The sequence below is a fragment of the Hesperophylax consimilis genome, chromosome 7, assembly GCF_061612785.1.
Source record: "Hesperophylax consimilis isolate HC1 chromosome 7, BYU_Hcon_1.0, whole genome shotgun sequence".
NCBI lineage: Eukaryota > Metazoa > Arthropoda > Insecta > Trichoptera > Limnephilidae > Hesperophylax > Hesperophylax consimilis.
Window position 1 is genome coordinate 677,333 of NC_142842.1, and position 15,159 is coordinate 692,491.

Genomic DNA, 15,159 nt, shown 5'->3' on the forward strand with positions numbered 1-15,159 from the left:
AATGTATTATTTGTACCGCGCTGATAAGTGTTGTCGCTGTCCAGGTGTTCGACAGCTACGCCGATGTGAACGGCACCTGGTGGGGGCTGTGCGAGGAGGATTCCTCCGCCTCCGTGTCCATCACTTCCTACTTCAACTCCCTCCGAGTCCGGCAGCGCAGCGACTCCATCGGTGTCTCCCTCAACGCGACGGTCTCCACGCAGATCGGTCAGTATTAACTAAACCTACGCGACGCTTTCCTGTTCTACCGTCATAAGCAAACAAGTATGTGCGCTAACTTCGGGAGGTGATTCTACATGATGGCAGAAGTAAGTCAAAGTTATGTGAAGGTTCTATTCAAGTTCTGTTATTATAGCATTATCGGCCAGTTATTTCACAAAACTAAAATGATGAAAAACTTGAATTGAACCTTCACAGAACTTGAAAATCAACTTTTAAATTTGATTAATTGTTTAAATTCTGTGAAAAAACCCGTCCTTTCTTTGAAATTTCATGAATCGTTAAAATTCTTTGGAACAAACCGTATTCTTAAATGACCTATTATAAAAATTGAACTGCTTCAGTTCAATGCTTTTTGCTACAATTTATTCAGGATAATAATATATACCAAATTTGTTTTATCTTCATACCTGGTTTTCACCATTGAAGTAATAATCATTTATTGTTTCATAGAGCTTTCACACAAACGTAGTTTTGAATTCCGTAAGACTAATTTTAACCTTTTTGGTATCTTTTAATATAGTTGTGCCTTTAATACAAATTTGACTGGAAACAAATATTCCATTTAGCTCAATATTCATTTACATTCGCCTGACATTGCACATCTTCTTTCCATTTAAATCTCGTAAAACAGTTTCAGGTTGGAAATTTAAGTCTTTGGGCAAATATTTGGATCACGAAACACGCCGCGGAGGCATTTCTTGCGTTATTCTTTATTTTACGTAAATAATTAACTGACCACGATTAATTAACGTGGTGAATATCGTAATGATTTTCAATTTTATATTTGAATCTCAACATTTTATCAACTTCTAAAATTTTATGAGATAAAACAGGAAGAATTGTAAAATTTTCTACAGTTTAATTATAAACTTACACAACTTTACTAATAAACATGGTGAAAATTTTATACAATTAAAAACAACCGTGCATTGTGAAAAGCTTACTAATATAGAAACTGAAAGAAATAGTTTATGGATAGATATATAGATTGCTTTACCCACCAAAGAGGCTTGTTTATCTGTTGTATAAAATTGTCAATAATAATAATTTCTTATCGAATTTTCGAATTCTCCAAGGTATTTTAAATTATCTTCTTAAATTATTTTTGAAAATGTCACAAAAAGAAATACAATTTTTGAATCTAGATAAAATTACCTATTAGATTATTATATTTAAAATGTACTTGCAACTAAAAACTAAAAAAAGCTTACCACATGCAATTTAAATCAAAATTTCAAATATTATAAAAATACATCACTTCAAAAAAAAAATGTGTTTTTTACAACATTTTTTTTATGCATGTTTTAGTAACCATTTGATCCAAAAAAAAAAGTTTTAAGATTTTTAAAAGTTTTGAAAAAATGTCTTTTTGGGGAATTAAAAGTAATTTCATTTTTTTTAAACTTACGTAATTGTAAAAAGCATTCACTTTGTGGCTCATCATAATTTACAATAAAAAACACATAAATTTGTTTTTGACCACTATAGTTTTATTTTCACTCTACCGGTTTCGGAAGAACCCTTCCTTCGTCAGGAGAATATTAAAAACTGATCTACTACACAAAACATTGACATATATGAATAACCACATTAATCTGTCTTATAGTCCTATTCTAGACATATTTCCAGTTAACCGCTCTGTTCTTCCTGGAATTCCCGTAATTACCCCTTCCACTTTGTCCACCCCTCCCTCAAACACTTAACATTTTTGTATATATATGTCAATATTTTGTGTAGTAGATCAGTTTTTAATATTCTCCTGACGAAGGAAGGGTTCTTCCAAAACCGGTAGAGTGAAAATAAAACTATATTGGTCAAAACCAAATTTATGTGTTTTTTAAACTTGTTTAACTGTATGAACTAGGTAAAATGTAAAGTGACAGTTTTCTTGCAAAATTATTTAAATAAAAGGACCGTGTTTTTCTAATTGGTACTTTTAATTTATTTTATTTTTTTCGAAAAATTTTAACTGGAAATTCAATTCCAATATTCTATGCCATTGCCTACAATTTGAAATAAAATTAATGTTCAATTTACGACGTGCAATTATTTTAAAATTACTTGACTAAAACTGACGAAAAAGAACACAAGCAAGGTTTAAATACATTGGATTAATTGTATATTATATTAATAAATCGATCATTTTATGAACAGAAACAGAATAATTGGACGACGCTTCTAACGCACATAGCGGGGGAAATAAATACTATTGCGCGTGCGTTACCACTGTGGCGTGTCAATGTGGTGTTGCCAGATTTGAAAAATAGAGTTTTTTATTAGTTCTAAATCAATTTAAAAATTGTACGGTCTTTATAAAATGTGTGACTAAAAAGCCGTACGGTTTAGTAGTGATTTTTTATTAGTAAGGCTGACTTTGTTTATTTTTAGAACAGTCAGAAAATTGTTCTGACATGCGATTTTACACGTTAATTATTTTTTTCGTTCCGTGGGCAGACCCCCCTTTTTACTAGGGTTATGGATAATTTCCCAGGTCCACCGGTAGGGCCCGCACATACAGTCTACAGATCTCAAATACGGCCCTGAATGGATAAATACAGATCCTATAAAGGTCTGCATTATTAACTCATTTTTGAGTAGGCTTAGCTCAATTTGGGCAGACGACTGAATAGCAGACGTGTATAGTAGAGGAGGCACAGGCAATACTTAAAGGTCGTGGAAATCAATACTCAACTTTCCTAATTAGTGGCTTAACCTGGGCACACACTCACCATCACCGTCATCACTCATTCAAGGTGAAATACATAACCAGGCAGCAAAGTGCCGCAAACTTAATGGAATGGAGAATTCTAACTACAATTTGACAAAATCATTTCTGCAAAACTACGCCGAAATTCAAAACACACATTTCTTTTATTTAGGGAATATGCAAGAAAACTGTCACTTTACGTTTTATCCCGTTCACATTAAAAGGTTATAATTATTTTAAGTTGTTTTTAATTCCCACAAAAATAACAATAAAAAACTGAAATTTTGAACGCGCTGTTTACACATTTCAAACGTGTATTTTAAATACACATTTCCCACACATGCATAAGGCATTTATGTTATAATGAACATGATTTTGATAAAATTACTTTTAAATTCACAGCGTCAAATTCAAATCAAATATACGATGTCAGGATTAACATAACTTTTTATGTACAATGGAACAAAATTTACTAGACGCCATTATTGTATAATTACTTTACTAAAACTAACGACAAATAACACAAATAAGAGATAAAATTTTTTAATTATACCAATATAAGAGATTAAAAGAGATTTGATTATGAAACAAACACAAACGCGTATGCGTAAGATCGTTGCCATAATGCCAAATTCGACGTTGCCAGATTATTAAAACGGAGTTAAAGATTTTTTTTATTAGTAAAAAGCTTGTGCAGTCTTTATTCAATGTGTACGGTGTTTTGGTTTGTACTGTTTTTTAAGGGGAAAGATGGTAATCTGTCGTTTTCGTTGCAGACGTAAACTACCGCACCAAGCTGATGCAGGTCGCGCAGGACGCACCGGTGGAGAGCTGCCGCCCGAACCCCTGCCTCAACGGCGGCCGCTGTCTCTCCAACGGCGGCAAGAGCTCGTGCCAATGCTTCGGACATTTCACAGGTAACCAACACGTCCATCCATCCATCCGACTTATGTATTATGTTTATAATCAGAGTTTTTAAAAGTCGTTATATGCTTTGCTAACCCCTTTCAGGCCATAAACCACCGACCCATTAGCCTGCTTCCCACTGCAGGTAAAATACTTGAAAAGCTAATCCTCGCTAGACTGAAAAAAATAGTCGACGAATTAAAAATCATCCCCGACTTTCAACACGGCTTTCGATCGGACCACTCAACTCTCCACCAACTTCTGCGGGTGGTCGAACAAATAACAAACGGTTTCAACTCTCGCCAACACACTGTAGTCCTCTCCCTAGACGTCTGCAAAGCATTCGATAAAGTTTGGCACAGAGGTCTCATTTATAAAATGTACCTCCTCGGTATCCCCCTTTCAATGCCTCAACGCATAGCTAATTTTATTAAAGATCGTAAATTTAGAATCAAATTAGATGGAATTTTTTCCACAGTGAGAATGATAAGAGCAGGTGTCCCTCAAGGCTCTATTCTCTCGCCAACTCTCTTCAATATCTACCTAAGAGATATCCCCCGCCCCAGTATCTATAACTATCGCACCAAAAAAACCAAAATAGGTAAATTTGCACACGACACTGAAGTCATGTCGACTTCAGTAAGCGAAATGACCGCTACACGACGCGTCCAAGACCACGCTTAAAAACTAGAATCCTTTTTTAAACAATGGCGAATTTTTTTTATTTTTTTTATTTTTTTTTTATTTTTTTTTTTTTTTTATTTATTTGCAAAAACAGTACAAAAACCAATACATTGCAAAAGCGGTAAACAAATTATTGAAGAAAATTTTATACATAAGTATACAGTTAAAACATATGCAAAAGCGGTAAACAAAATATGGAAAAAAAATTATACATAAGTATACAGTTAAAACAAATACAATATTTCGCGCTTAAAGTCGTTGTAGGACATATGGAAAATATCCAAGTTAGCTGGAAGGGAGTTAATTAACCTAGTGAGTCTTCCCAGGGGCATCACCATTGGTAAGTTAGTTCTGGAATTAACATCAATCCCTCAAAAAGCGCCGCTTGTGTTTTCTCCCGTAGACGCCCTAAACGACACCCTAACATCCACTTGTTCGGCGAAACGTCCCTTGGAAAAAAACACTAAATACCTTGGAATAGCTGTAGCCAGCAGATTAACTTGGAAAAAGCATATCACCGAAACTCTAAATTCAGCCAATAGAACTCTTGCTGCCCTTTATCCCATGATATGCAAAAAGAACAAAAAATTATCTCCAAGAAACAAACTCCTAATTTATAAATCCACAATAAGGCCTAAACTAACCTACGCTAGCCCCATCTGGGCCCACGCTTCAGAGTCTCAGTTAAAAAGACTGCAAACGTTTCAAAGTAAATCCATTCGCATTGCCCTGGGAGATTCTAATTGGATGAGGGTTTCTCAACTACACCGGGACTCTGAAGTTCCCCTCCTTAAAGATCATATCTTAAGTCTCGCGGAATCATTTATGCGGGCCTCCCCACCCATGAAAACGCGTCCATCTACTAATAAAAAAACAATAATATAAAAAACCCAAACAAATCCCCCGTAAACCTTAAATCCCCCCATATTGCAGCCACGTTACCTTGCAAAAATATTTTCTAAAACAACCAAAATTAAATTAAAATTATCCTACAACCAATATTTAAAATCATGATGAAAGAGAAAGGGGCCTTTTTGGCCCGGTGCTCTGTATGTCAATATTTAATAAGTCATAAGTATGCTTTTCTATCGGAAGAAACTCAGCCACGTTTCTGGTAATATGTTTTGCTAGATTGTTGTTGATATGTTACTGCTAATTTCTGTGTTCTTTTACCGCAAGAAATTCAACGCCTCTATGTGTATAGTATATAGGCCGATTATCTACTCTGAATAAATTCATTCATTTTTTCGAATGAATGTCTTCGCTTGAGCATTCTTAATAATAATGTAATTATACCGCTACTGTTAATCTTCGGTGAATCGTTTCACTTAATAACTCAAATTATTCACACACCTTTGATCAAGAGAATATTAATAATACTATTAATATAAAACTAATATGAATGGATATAGATACATCAATAGATACATTTCTCCTCATCCCTGAAGTAAATTAATTTGTAATTTGCTTTGCCGACTTTTGAACTTAAACTGATGTGACTGGACATTGAACAGTTTTTCGAACAGGTCAGTAGGCAGTGGACACTTGTGTTAGCAAACAGTCCTTTACTAGATTGATGCTTGACAGATTTAAGCAGGGTGTTCATATATTCGTTACTTTTCTGACACAATTTACGCATTGTGTTCTGAATTTTCGTAAAGTATGCTTAGGGAACCTAGCACGGCCATTTCAACGACTAAACAGGAACGATGTAAGATTTTATATATCGCTAGAATGCCCGACGTTTCAGACGGGACGATACCCTAAAATAAAGCCAGAATCTTAGCGACGTAAGTGAAGCAGTCGTGCACAAAAATATGCGACGCGCGGTCCATGTGTATTGGACAGACCCAAGGTTGAATTTTGCTTATCAAATCTCTAAATCTTAAGGAAATAACTTAAGGAAATAATCTAATAAAGTCGTGTAAAAACAATATTCGACGCGCGGCCCGGTGTAATGGTAAGTTTTGTCCTGTTTTTTATTAATCTTAATTACAAAGAACTAACATCCACTGGGATCCCTCTAGAAACATTTAAGATTTTAGTAATACGTTCATCAGAATTAATTAAAATGTGAGTATCGTGCAAACCCCCCTAATTAGAGTCTTATTTCGCCTTAAAAAATCAACTTCTGCGATCGCAACACTGACACATTTTCATCAGTAGCGTGATGTTTTTGAAATTTTTGAAAACGATGAATACGACCTGCTGACAACTTTATCTCTGGTTGATCATAAACTTGCTAGCGATAGTCGATTAGTCACCAATAATGTTGATAAAACAACCTTTATCCTGACGATTTTGATAAATTAAGGTAAAAGTGAAATATGCATATGCAAAATAACATAATATAAAACTTACTCACCGTGTGTTGAGTTAACTTATTTTTTAGGAATATGTTTACTTAATGTCTTTACTATTCCACCAGAATTAAAGAAATCTTTTACAGGTGTTACAAAAGCAACGATAAAATGATTTTTTAACGTGCTTAAAGTTCGGTAAGTTTTTAGATTCTCACGGCCAAAAGCATTTCTATCTTCGGATCTACCGGATCTGCCCTGATGATGGACACTGCAACGCTGTCCGAAATGTCGGCTAATGAAGGAGTTAGCGCAACACGGCATAACACCCCAAAAACAAACAGCAAAAAAAGTGCTTAAAGTTCTCTGTATTCTTTGATCATAAATCATCAACATTATTGTAGTTCACTAACAAGTTAGAAATAATAACTTGCAAGAAAACTGAACACACAAAAAGTTCTACTTTTGCAGGAGCAATAAATAACTTATGTTAGACGGGAATAGTGGGTGTTTTACACGTGTTTTTTTTCATACTTATTCCTATATGGAAATCGAATCGGGATCGTTACGGAAATACATTACTTTAAGAGATCATTATTTTAATACCTAGGATTTCATTCACACATTTTCCATTAGAGAAGAAATAACATGTTCGGATGGCACACCTTAAATATACATAGACCGTATGAAATCTTTTGCCGTTATTTTTTATTGCCGTTGTCATCAACAAATTATCAAAAATACACGCGAATTTCAAAAAAAAGAACAATAATATACATTAATTAATACAAATGTTATATATTTTACATATGAAACATAATATATTAACTTAAAACAATGGCACGTCTGTCGCCACAAAATATGAAAAAACGATACATATGGAAACTAAACGACAAAAAAATCATCGTGTATAACGCCCATTAGAATGTTTCCCCGGGCTGATCACATTACAATACGTACATCTTTCCAAAATATTTCTTTCACAAATAATGTCTTTCCGGGTTTGCGTGTAACTGATAATATATATAATAAAGGAAATATATTTCTCAAAGCGATAATCACTTAATGTTCGCTATGCCTACAAACTACAAATGACGTATTTCCTTCAAAAGAGTCGATACAATAAGCGTCCGAATAAATCCTTCAGCGCTCGACCAATAAATATTTGAGATGAGGGGTACTTTACTTACTGGCTTTACGACCGCTATTATTGAAGCGGCTAAAAGCCCTCGTTAGCCCCCAGCCTCCCACATTATGAGAACTTAGGGCTTACAAACAATAAATATTATTATGGTTTAAAATTGTACCGCAAAAACTTATCGTTGTATAAAAAGTAGATCACACACAAAACCCAAGATTTGGTAAAAATTATGGTAAGTCCATTACAATAATTACTAATAAAGACGGCCAACGAATATTTATTTATCTTGTACGTTCTTGTCACTGAACTAAAAAAAATGTTGTTTTTTATATTGATTTTGTTTATTAATACAACAGTTTGATTTGATTGTATGCATGTAATTGTATAAATATGCCTATGTGTGTGTTTAAGTATGTTGTGTTCCTTTGAGTGTGTGTGTATGCCCATGAGTGTGTTAACTGTGTTATACCTATCTGTCTATGGATTTTATGCCTTTGTATTGTATTCACTTGAACTATTTGTTATCAAGCCAACTTGTGGTTGATGGAAATGACCACAACACACCTCTGACGAATTCAGTAGTTGGGGTCGCAAATATTATCTGCGGATGAGTTTGTGGTTCTATTCGCAAAGTGGACTGTTATCAATAATAATAATTTTACAAATTGACACAACTCTTTGGATAAATTGACACCTAGAAGTTTGACCCTTTTTTGGGATGATATCGCTGCCGGAAATAGGTGAATCGTCTATGAAATATTTACGTTCATTTGTAGTTGCGCAGAAAAACTCAGCCTTCGATGGATTCAGCTTCAGCTGGTTTGAAAACATCCAGTTATTGCTTCTAGACATTCAGCTATACGGATCTTGCGACTATTGATTTCGTTTGGAGCGCTGAAAAATAAATTTCCTGATGATCAGCGTAGCAGTGAGACAAGAGACCAAATGACTCGATTATTTTGAGAACATCATTTCTAAAAAGGATGAAGAAAAGTGGACCCAAAACGTATCCCTGGGGTACCCCTGAAGAAAATGTTGCGAAGTTGTTAACAGTTTATTACAAACCTTCAGGGCTTGTAAGCGATTGGATAGATAGGATGCCAGCCAATTTTTAATGCCGGGATTCAAACCGAATGTGTCCTCTAATCTCTTAATGAGGAATTCGTGATCAATCGTGTCAAATGCAGCGCTCATTTCTAGGAGTGAGATAAGTGTTAACTTACCTGATTCTAGAGAGTTGTGTCTGACATTCTGCAAGATTCTGCAAGAGTTGTTGCCTGACAGCATACGAAGTAGTCCGGTCTCGGTTAAGTGGAACTTTCTGTATGCAGATTGACAATTTAAGAATAATTTATTTGAATTTTAAGTGTTTTGAAATGAAAGGTAAGTTTAAAACGAGTTAATAATTACCATATGTGTCATCAAACATACTAATTTCGGTTTTCTGTGCGTCCCGTAAAATCTGGTCCAATTTGATTTGATTTTAAGAGTCATTTTAAAAATTTAAACTGATTGTGTGAAAGATTCAGACGAGCTATAAAGTAGTTATCTGCCATAATATCGACAGAAAATAATTTGAATGGTCTTTTTAAAAATTAGAATCATTCCGTCATTTTTATGGGTCTGCGCTAGTTGTAAATAAAAGTTGTTTTCTTCTTCAAATGTAAGTAAAAATAAAGATTTTTTCGTGTAACCTATGAAAACCAGTTATCGGGTCAAATTACCCAAAACCAGTCTAATTAAACGGTTAATCAATATCCCTGCACGGACCATTAGTGTACCGGACGTACCTCCACTGACTTGAATTAATTTGCATAAATCTGAATTTACGCAGAGGCAGTTCATTTACAAACTCACCTCTGCGCATATTCGAATTTATGCAACAAATTTCTCTATACAAAATCTGTACCTAATCTTATCTGTGTAAAACTTGTAGAACTATAAATCTTATCTGCTGATTAATAAATAAAACCACGGGGTCAAGCAGTCATCATTATAGACAAAAAACAAAGGCTTGACCCCCCGACACCGTCTTATAAATTAAATACCTATCATCTGTACAAAACATGGAAGATTTGCATGAAGATTTGAAATTGTGCAAACGCGGTTTCCTTTACAAAACTCGCCGTTTGCACAAAATTGAATATTGTGCAAATCTTCCCCTTTAAATAAATGTTTTCTCTCTAATATGTAAATTTGCACAAGGTTTGAAATTGTGCAAACGCAGTTTCCTTTACAAAACTCGCCGTTTGCACAAAATTGAATATTGTGCAAAACTCAATTCCCCTTTTAATATGTATGATGTCAATTCCCCTTTTTTAATATGTAATTTGTGCAAACTCACAAAAATGTATTTAAATAAAAATGACCGGGCAAAGTGGTTTGAAGAACAGTCAGGGGCCAAGTCAAATTCGTCCCCTTCCAAGTTACGCAACAACGGCGCTCATTCCTGTGACAAATTCCGGGAACCCAAAAATAATTCTCGGAATTTGTCGCTAACAAAGGGAGAGCTAGGCCCGTTGGTCCTTTAAAAGGCGGACAACTTGTGCAATTCGGCAGAGAGCCAGCAACGATCGGACCATCAACACCTCTCCTGGACTGCCCTGACTGCCTTCAAGCCTCTTCTGCCCTGGACCTTCACTTCAACCTGGCCTTCTTCTTTCTTCCGGCTCCCTGGTGTTCATCAAGAAGAAACTTTCACAATAGTCGAAGCGTCCCTAGTCAGGGCGCAGGTTCCCCCCTACCTTCCTCCCCCCTGCCTTATACCTTTCTCCCACATTTTCCCCATTTCTCCCTTTTCCCTAAATTTTTCCCCATTTTCCCCCACATTTTCCCCATTTTTCCCTTTCGTAATTTTTCCCCATTTTTTACCACATTTTTCCCCATTTTTGCATTTTCCCCATATTTTTCCCCATTTTTTCCATTTTTTCAACATTCTCCCTACCTTTTCCCGACCTTCCCTTCCAAGGCGTCGAAGCGGCCAGCCGGCCACTCCCGCTATATCGTCTGTGCGGCCGGCGACTACAGTGCCGTCCCGTACATGGTCCTTCGAGCCGCGATCGCCTCTTCACGCCTTCACTCCTTCACGCCTCCCAGTGACGTCCCAAGATGCCGTCCCTGCGGAGTGGCCGCGAAGCTTCAGCCTCCACCCCAGATTCACAACCCGACGTGGAGCTGGTGACAGGCCCTCACCCCGCCGGCCCTGCCGGCCCTCACCCTGCCGGCCCTCACCCTGCCGGCCCTGCCGGCCCTGACCCTGCCGGACCTGCCGCCCCACGCGCTGCCAGCCCTGCTGACACTCACTTTGCCGGCCCTGACAGCGCACCGTCCTCCGATGCAGAGGAGGATTCAATCACAACAGAGGACACGGTCAGGCAGCTCCGGAAGGCGAACCGGACAATGAGCAGGCAGCTCGCTGTGCTGCTCGCAGCCCTCCCCACCGCGACGCAGTACCTGCCAGGGGCGGACCCCCCTGGCACCCACCTGGGCGCCTACCCTGGTGCGGCCCCTGGTGCACATCCTGCCGCCTACCCTGGTGCGGCCCCTGGTGCGCATCCTGCCGCCTACCCTGGTGCGGCCCCTGGTGCGCATCCTGCCGCCTACCTGGTGCGCACCCTGCCGCCTACCCTGGTGCGCACCCTGCCGCCTACCCTGGTGCGGCCCCTGGTGCGCACCCTGCCGCCTACCCTGGTGCGGCCCCTGGTGCGCATCCTGCCGCCTATCCTGGTGCGGCCCCTGGTGCGCACCCTGCCGCCTATCCTGGTGCGGCCCCTGGTGCGCACCCTGCCGCCTACCCTGGTGCGGCCCCTGGTGCGCATCCTGCCGCCTACCCTGGTGCGGCCCCTGGTGCGCACCCTGCCGCCTACCCTGGTGCGGCCCCTGGTGCGCATCCTGCCGCCTACCCTGGTGCGGCCCCTGGTGCGCACCCTGCCGCCTACCCTGGTGCGCCCCCTGGTGCGCACCCTGCCGCCTACCCTGGCGGGCCCCCTGCTGCGCCCGCTGCTGCGCATCCTGGCGCCTGCCCTGGCGAGCACCCTGGCGCAGCCCCTGGTGCGCACCCTGCCGCCTACCCTGGTGCGGCCCCTGGTGCGCACCCTGCCGCCTACCCTGGCGGGCCCCCTGCTGCGCCCGCTGCTGCGCATCCTGGCGCCTGCCCTGGCGAGTACCCCGGCGCGCCCCCTGGTGCGCATCCCGCTGCCTACCCTGCTGAGCGCCCTGGCGGACCCCCTGCTGCGCCCGCTGCTGCACATCCTGGTGCCTGCCCTGGCGAGCACCCTGGCGCGCCCCCTGGTGCTCATCCCGCCGCCTACCCTGCCGTGCACCCTGGCGGGCCCCCTGCTGCGCCCGCTGCTGCGCATCCTGGCGCCTACCCTGGGGGCGGGCCCCCTGCTGCGCCCGCTGCAGCGCATCCTGGTGCCTACCCTGGCGCACCACCTGCCGGTTACCCTGGCGCCTCATCTCAGAGCTTCTCGCCGCTGTTTCCCCCGCAGCCGACCGCCGATGAGACTGCCCATCACACCAGCGAGTGGGTCCGACAAGGCGCCGACCCGTTCCTGGCACAGCTGAGCACCCTGCTGGCTGACGCCATCCGCTCCACGCGTGCCCAGGACAGCCCTCGTCCCTCAGTAGAGGAGGACCTTCGGATGACCGCCCTCATTGCCCGGCAGTCCACCGCCAAGGACCTCCCCATATTCTCAGGCGACCCCCTCGAATGGCCGGCCTGGATTGCGCAGTACGAGCAATCCACCTCGACCTGCAAGCTCACGCTGAGCGAGAATCTTATACGATTGCAGCGTGCGCTTAAGGGGAAGGCGAGGGAAAACGTATACTCGCTCCTGCTGAACCCGGACCGCGTGCCCGAAATCATTTCGACCCTGGAGGAGCGGTACGGCGGATCGGGTTCGATAGCGAACCTGATGCTGGACAAGGTGAGGAAGCTGCCCTTCCTGTCTGCCGAAGCCACCTTGGAGGAGATTGCTGACTTCTCCGGGACAATCCAGAACCTGGTGGCTTCCCTGCGGGACTTGAGGACGGGAGGCTACCTCACCAACCCCGCCCTGCTGGCCGACATCACTGCCAAGATGCCATGCACATTAAGGATGGCCTGGCTGCTGGAGCTGCGGATGCTGGGGCAAACAACTCAGTCCACCATCCTCCAGTTGGCAGCATTTCTGAGGGGCGTCGCCGGCGTGATCCCGGTCAGCGGGATGGTGGATCCCTTGAGATCCGGCAAAGGGCGCCGGGAACATGTGCTGGCCAACGCTGTGGCCACACCGCCAGAGGGGAAGGCCAACCGCCCACCACCACCCGTAGTGAGAACAATAAACAAAAACAAAGTGAAAAGTGCGTGCGCTCAGTGCGGTGAGCCACACAGAACCCGGGAGTGTCGCGAATTCATTGCGAAATCGCTCTCCCTCCGGTGGGAGACAGTGCGTACTAACAATCTGTGCCGCAAGTGCCTGGAGGCGCACCACTCCCGGGACTGCAAGGAGACAGTGTGGTGTGGTGTGGGTGAGTGCCGCTACCCGCATCATCGGCTGCTCCACCGGGAGACGGTCGCGGAGGTAAACCTTTGACGCCAGACAGTGGACAGCCGCGTGCTGTTAAAAATAGTGCCGGTTGTGTTGCGGGGCCCCACGGACGGGGAAGTGTCAACGTTCGCTCTTCTGGATGAGGGATCCACCATCACCCTCATCGACGCTGACACCGCAACGCAGATCGGCGCACGCGGCCCAGTCCACAGTCTGCGGCTGCACGGGGCGAAGGGGATGTGTACCTCCGACGCCCGCTCCCAACGCGTGAAGCTGACGATCCGGGGCGCTGGATTGGAGCCCACTTTCACCATCACCGCCCACACAGTAGCTGACCTGAGCCTGCCGGAGCAGCGCGTTCCTGGAAGACGCGTCACCCCAAAACTCTTGATCGGGCAGGATAATGCCCACCTTATCGTGTCAAGAGAGGTCCGTGAGAATAGCACTACTCGAATAGTGTCACGGACCGCTTTGGGGTGGATCGCCCACGGAGGCTCGAGCCTCAGCAATGACGGGCCAGCTACCACACTGGCCCTCCAGTCGGAGACCGCTGCAGATGCCCGCCTGAGGGAGTTGGTAACATCCAACTTTGCCGTCGACTCCCTCGGCGTCACGTCTGCGGCGAGAGTCAATGCCATGGACGCAAAGGCCATGGCATTAATGGCAGAAACCACCCGCCCCCTACCTTCTGGGCGGTGGGAAACTGGCCTCCTGTGGAGACACCCTGACGCCACACTACCCGACAACCGGCAGTGTGCGCTGAAGCGGCTCCAGTCCCTCGAGAAAAAGCTCGCAGCGGACGCAACCCTGGCAGCGGCGTACAGTGACAAAATGACGCAGCTTGTCGCCAAAGGCTACGCCAGACGCCTCTCCACCAATGAGGCGTCGCTCCCTGCCCCACGGAAGTGGTATCTTCCCCACTTCGCCGTCACCAACCCGAACAAGCCAGGGAAGATAAGGGTTGTATTCGACGCCGCCAGCCGATGCCGAGGGACGTCACTTAACGACCAACTGCTCACTGGCCCTGACCTGCTGTCCTCTCTCCTGGGGAACATCCTCCGATTCCGGGAAGGCGGTATAGCCATCGCCGCCGACATCCAGGAGATGTTCCTGAGGATCCAAATCAGGAAAGAGGACCAGTCTTCGCAACTTTACCTGTGGAGGTCGCCGGACCGGCAACAGCCGGACACCTACCAGCTGGCGTCCATGATGTTTGGGGCTACCTGCTCGCCCAGCAGTGCCCAGTACGTGCGGGACAGGGTGGCCGGTCAGTACGAGCACCAGTACCCGGCCGCCGCAGCAGCCATTCGTTCACGGTTTTACATGGACGATTACCTGGACGCAGTGGACAACCCTGACGAAGCTGCTGCCCTAGTCCGAGACGTAAGGGCCCTCCTTGCAAAGGGAGGGTTCCACCTTACGAACTGGGCCTCAAACAGCCTGGACGCCATCGCCGATGTGCCCCCTGAAGACCGCGCCACCTCCACGGTAGCTATCAGCAGCGGGAGCAGCGAGACCGAGAGGGTCCTGGGACTGGTGTGGGACCCATCTACCGACCGCTTCATCTACACTTTCCTGGAAGCGGCCAGTCTAGAGGAAGCCACACGGCCTACAAAGCGGCAGCTCCTCTCCATCGTCATGAAGATCTTCGACCCGGTGGGCTTCGTC

The 15,159-nt window shown here is 43.7% G+C and overlaps 1 protein-coding gene across 1 annotated transcript in view; it reads left to right on the forward strand.

The window, feature by feature from the left end:
• LOC149422101 (uncharacterized) overlaps positions 1-15,159 on the forward strand; it is a 592,400-nt gene that overhangs the window by 562,302 nt on the left and 14,939 nt on the right. The window contains exons 15-16 of the mRNA XM_089633082.1: positions 45-207; positions 3,706-3,846. Coding sequence (XP_089489208.1) covers positions 45-207; positions 3,706-3,846 — 304 coding nt within the window. The remainder of the gene's footprint in view (positions 1-44; positions 208-3,705; positions 3,847-15,159) is intronic.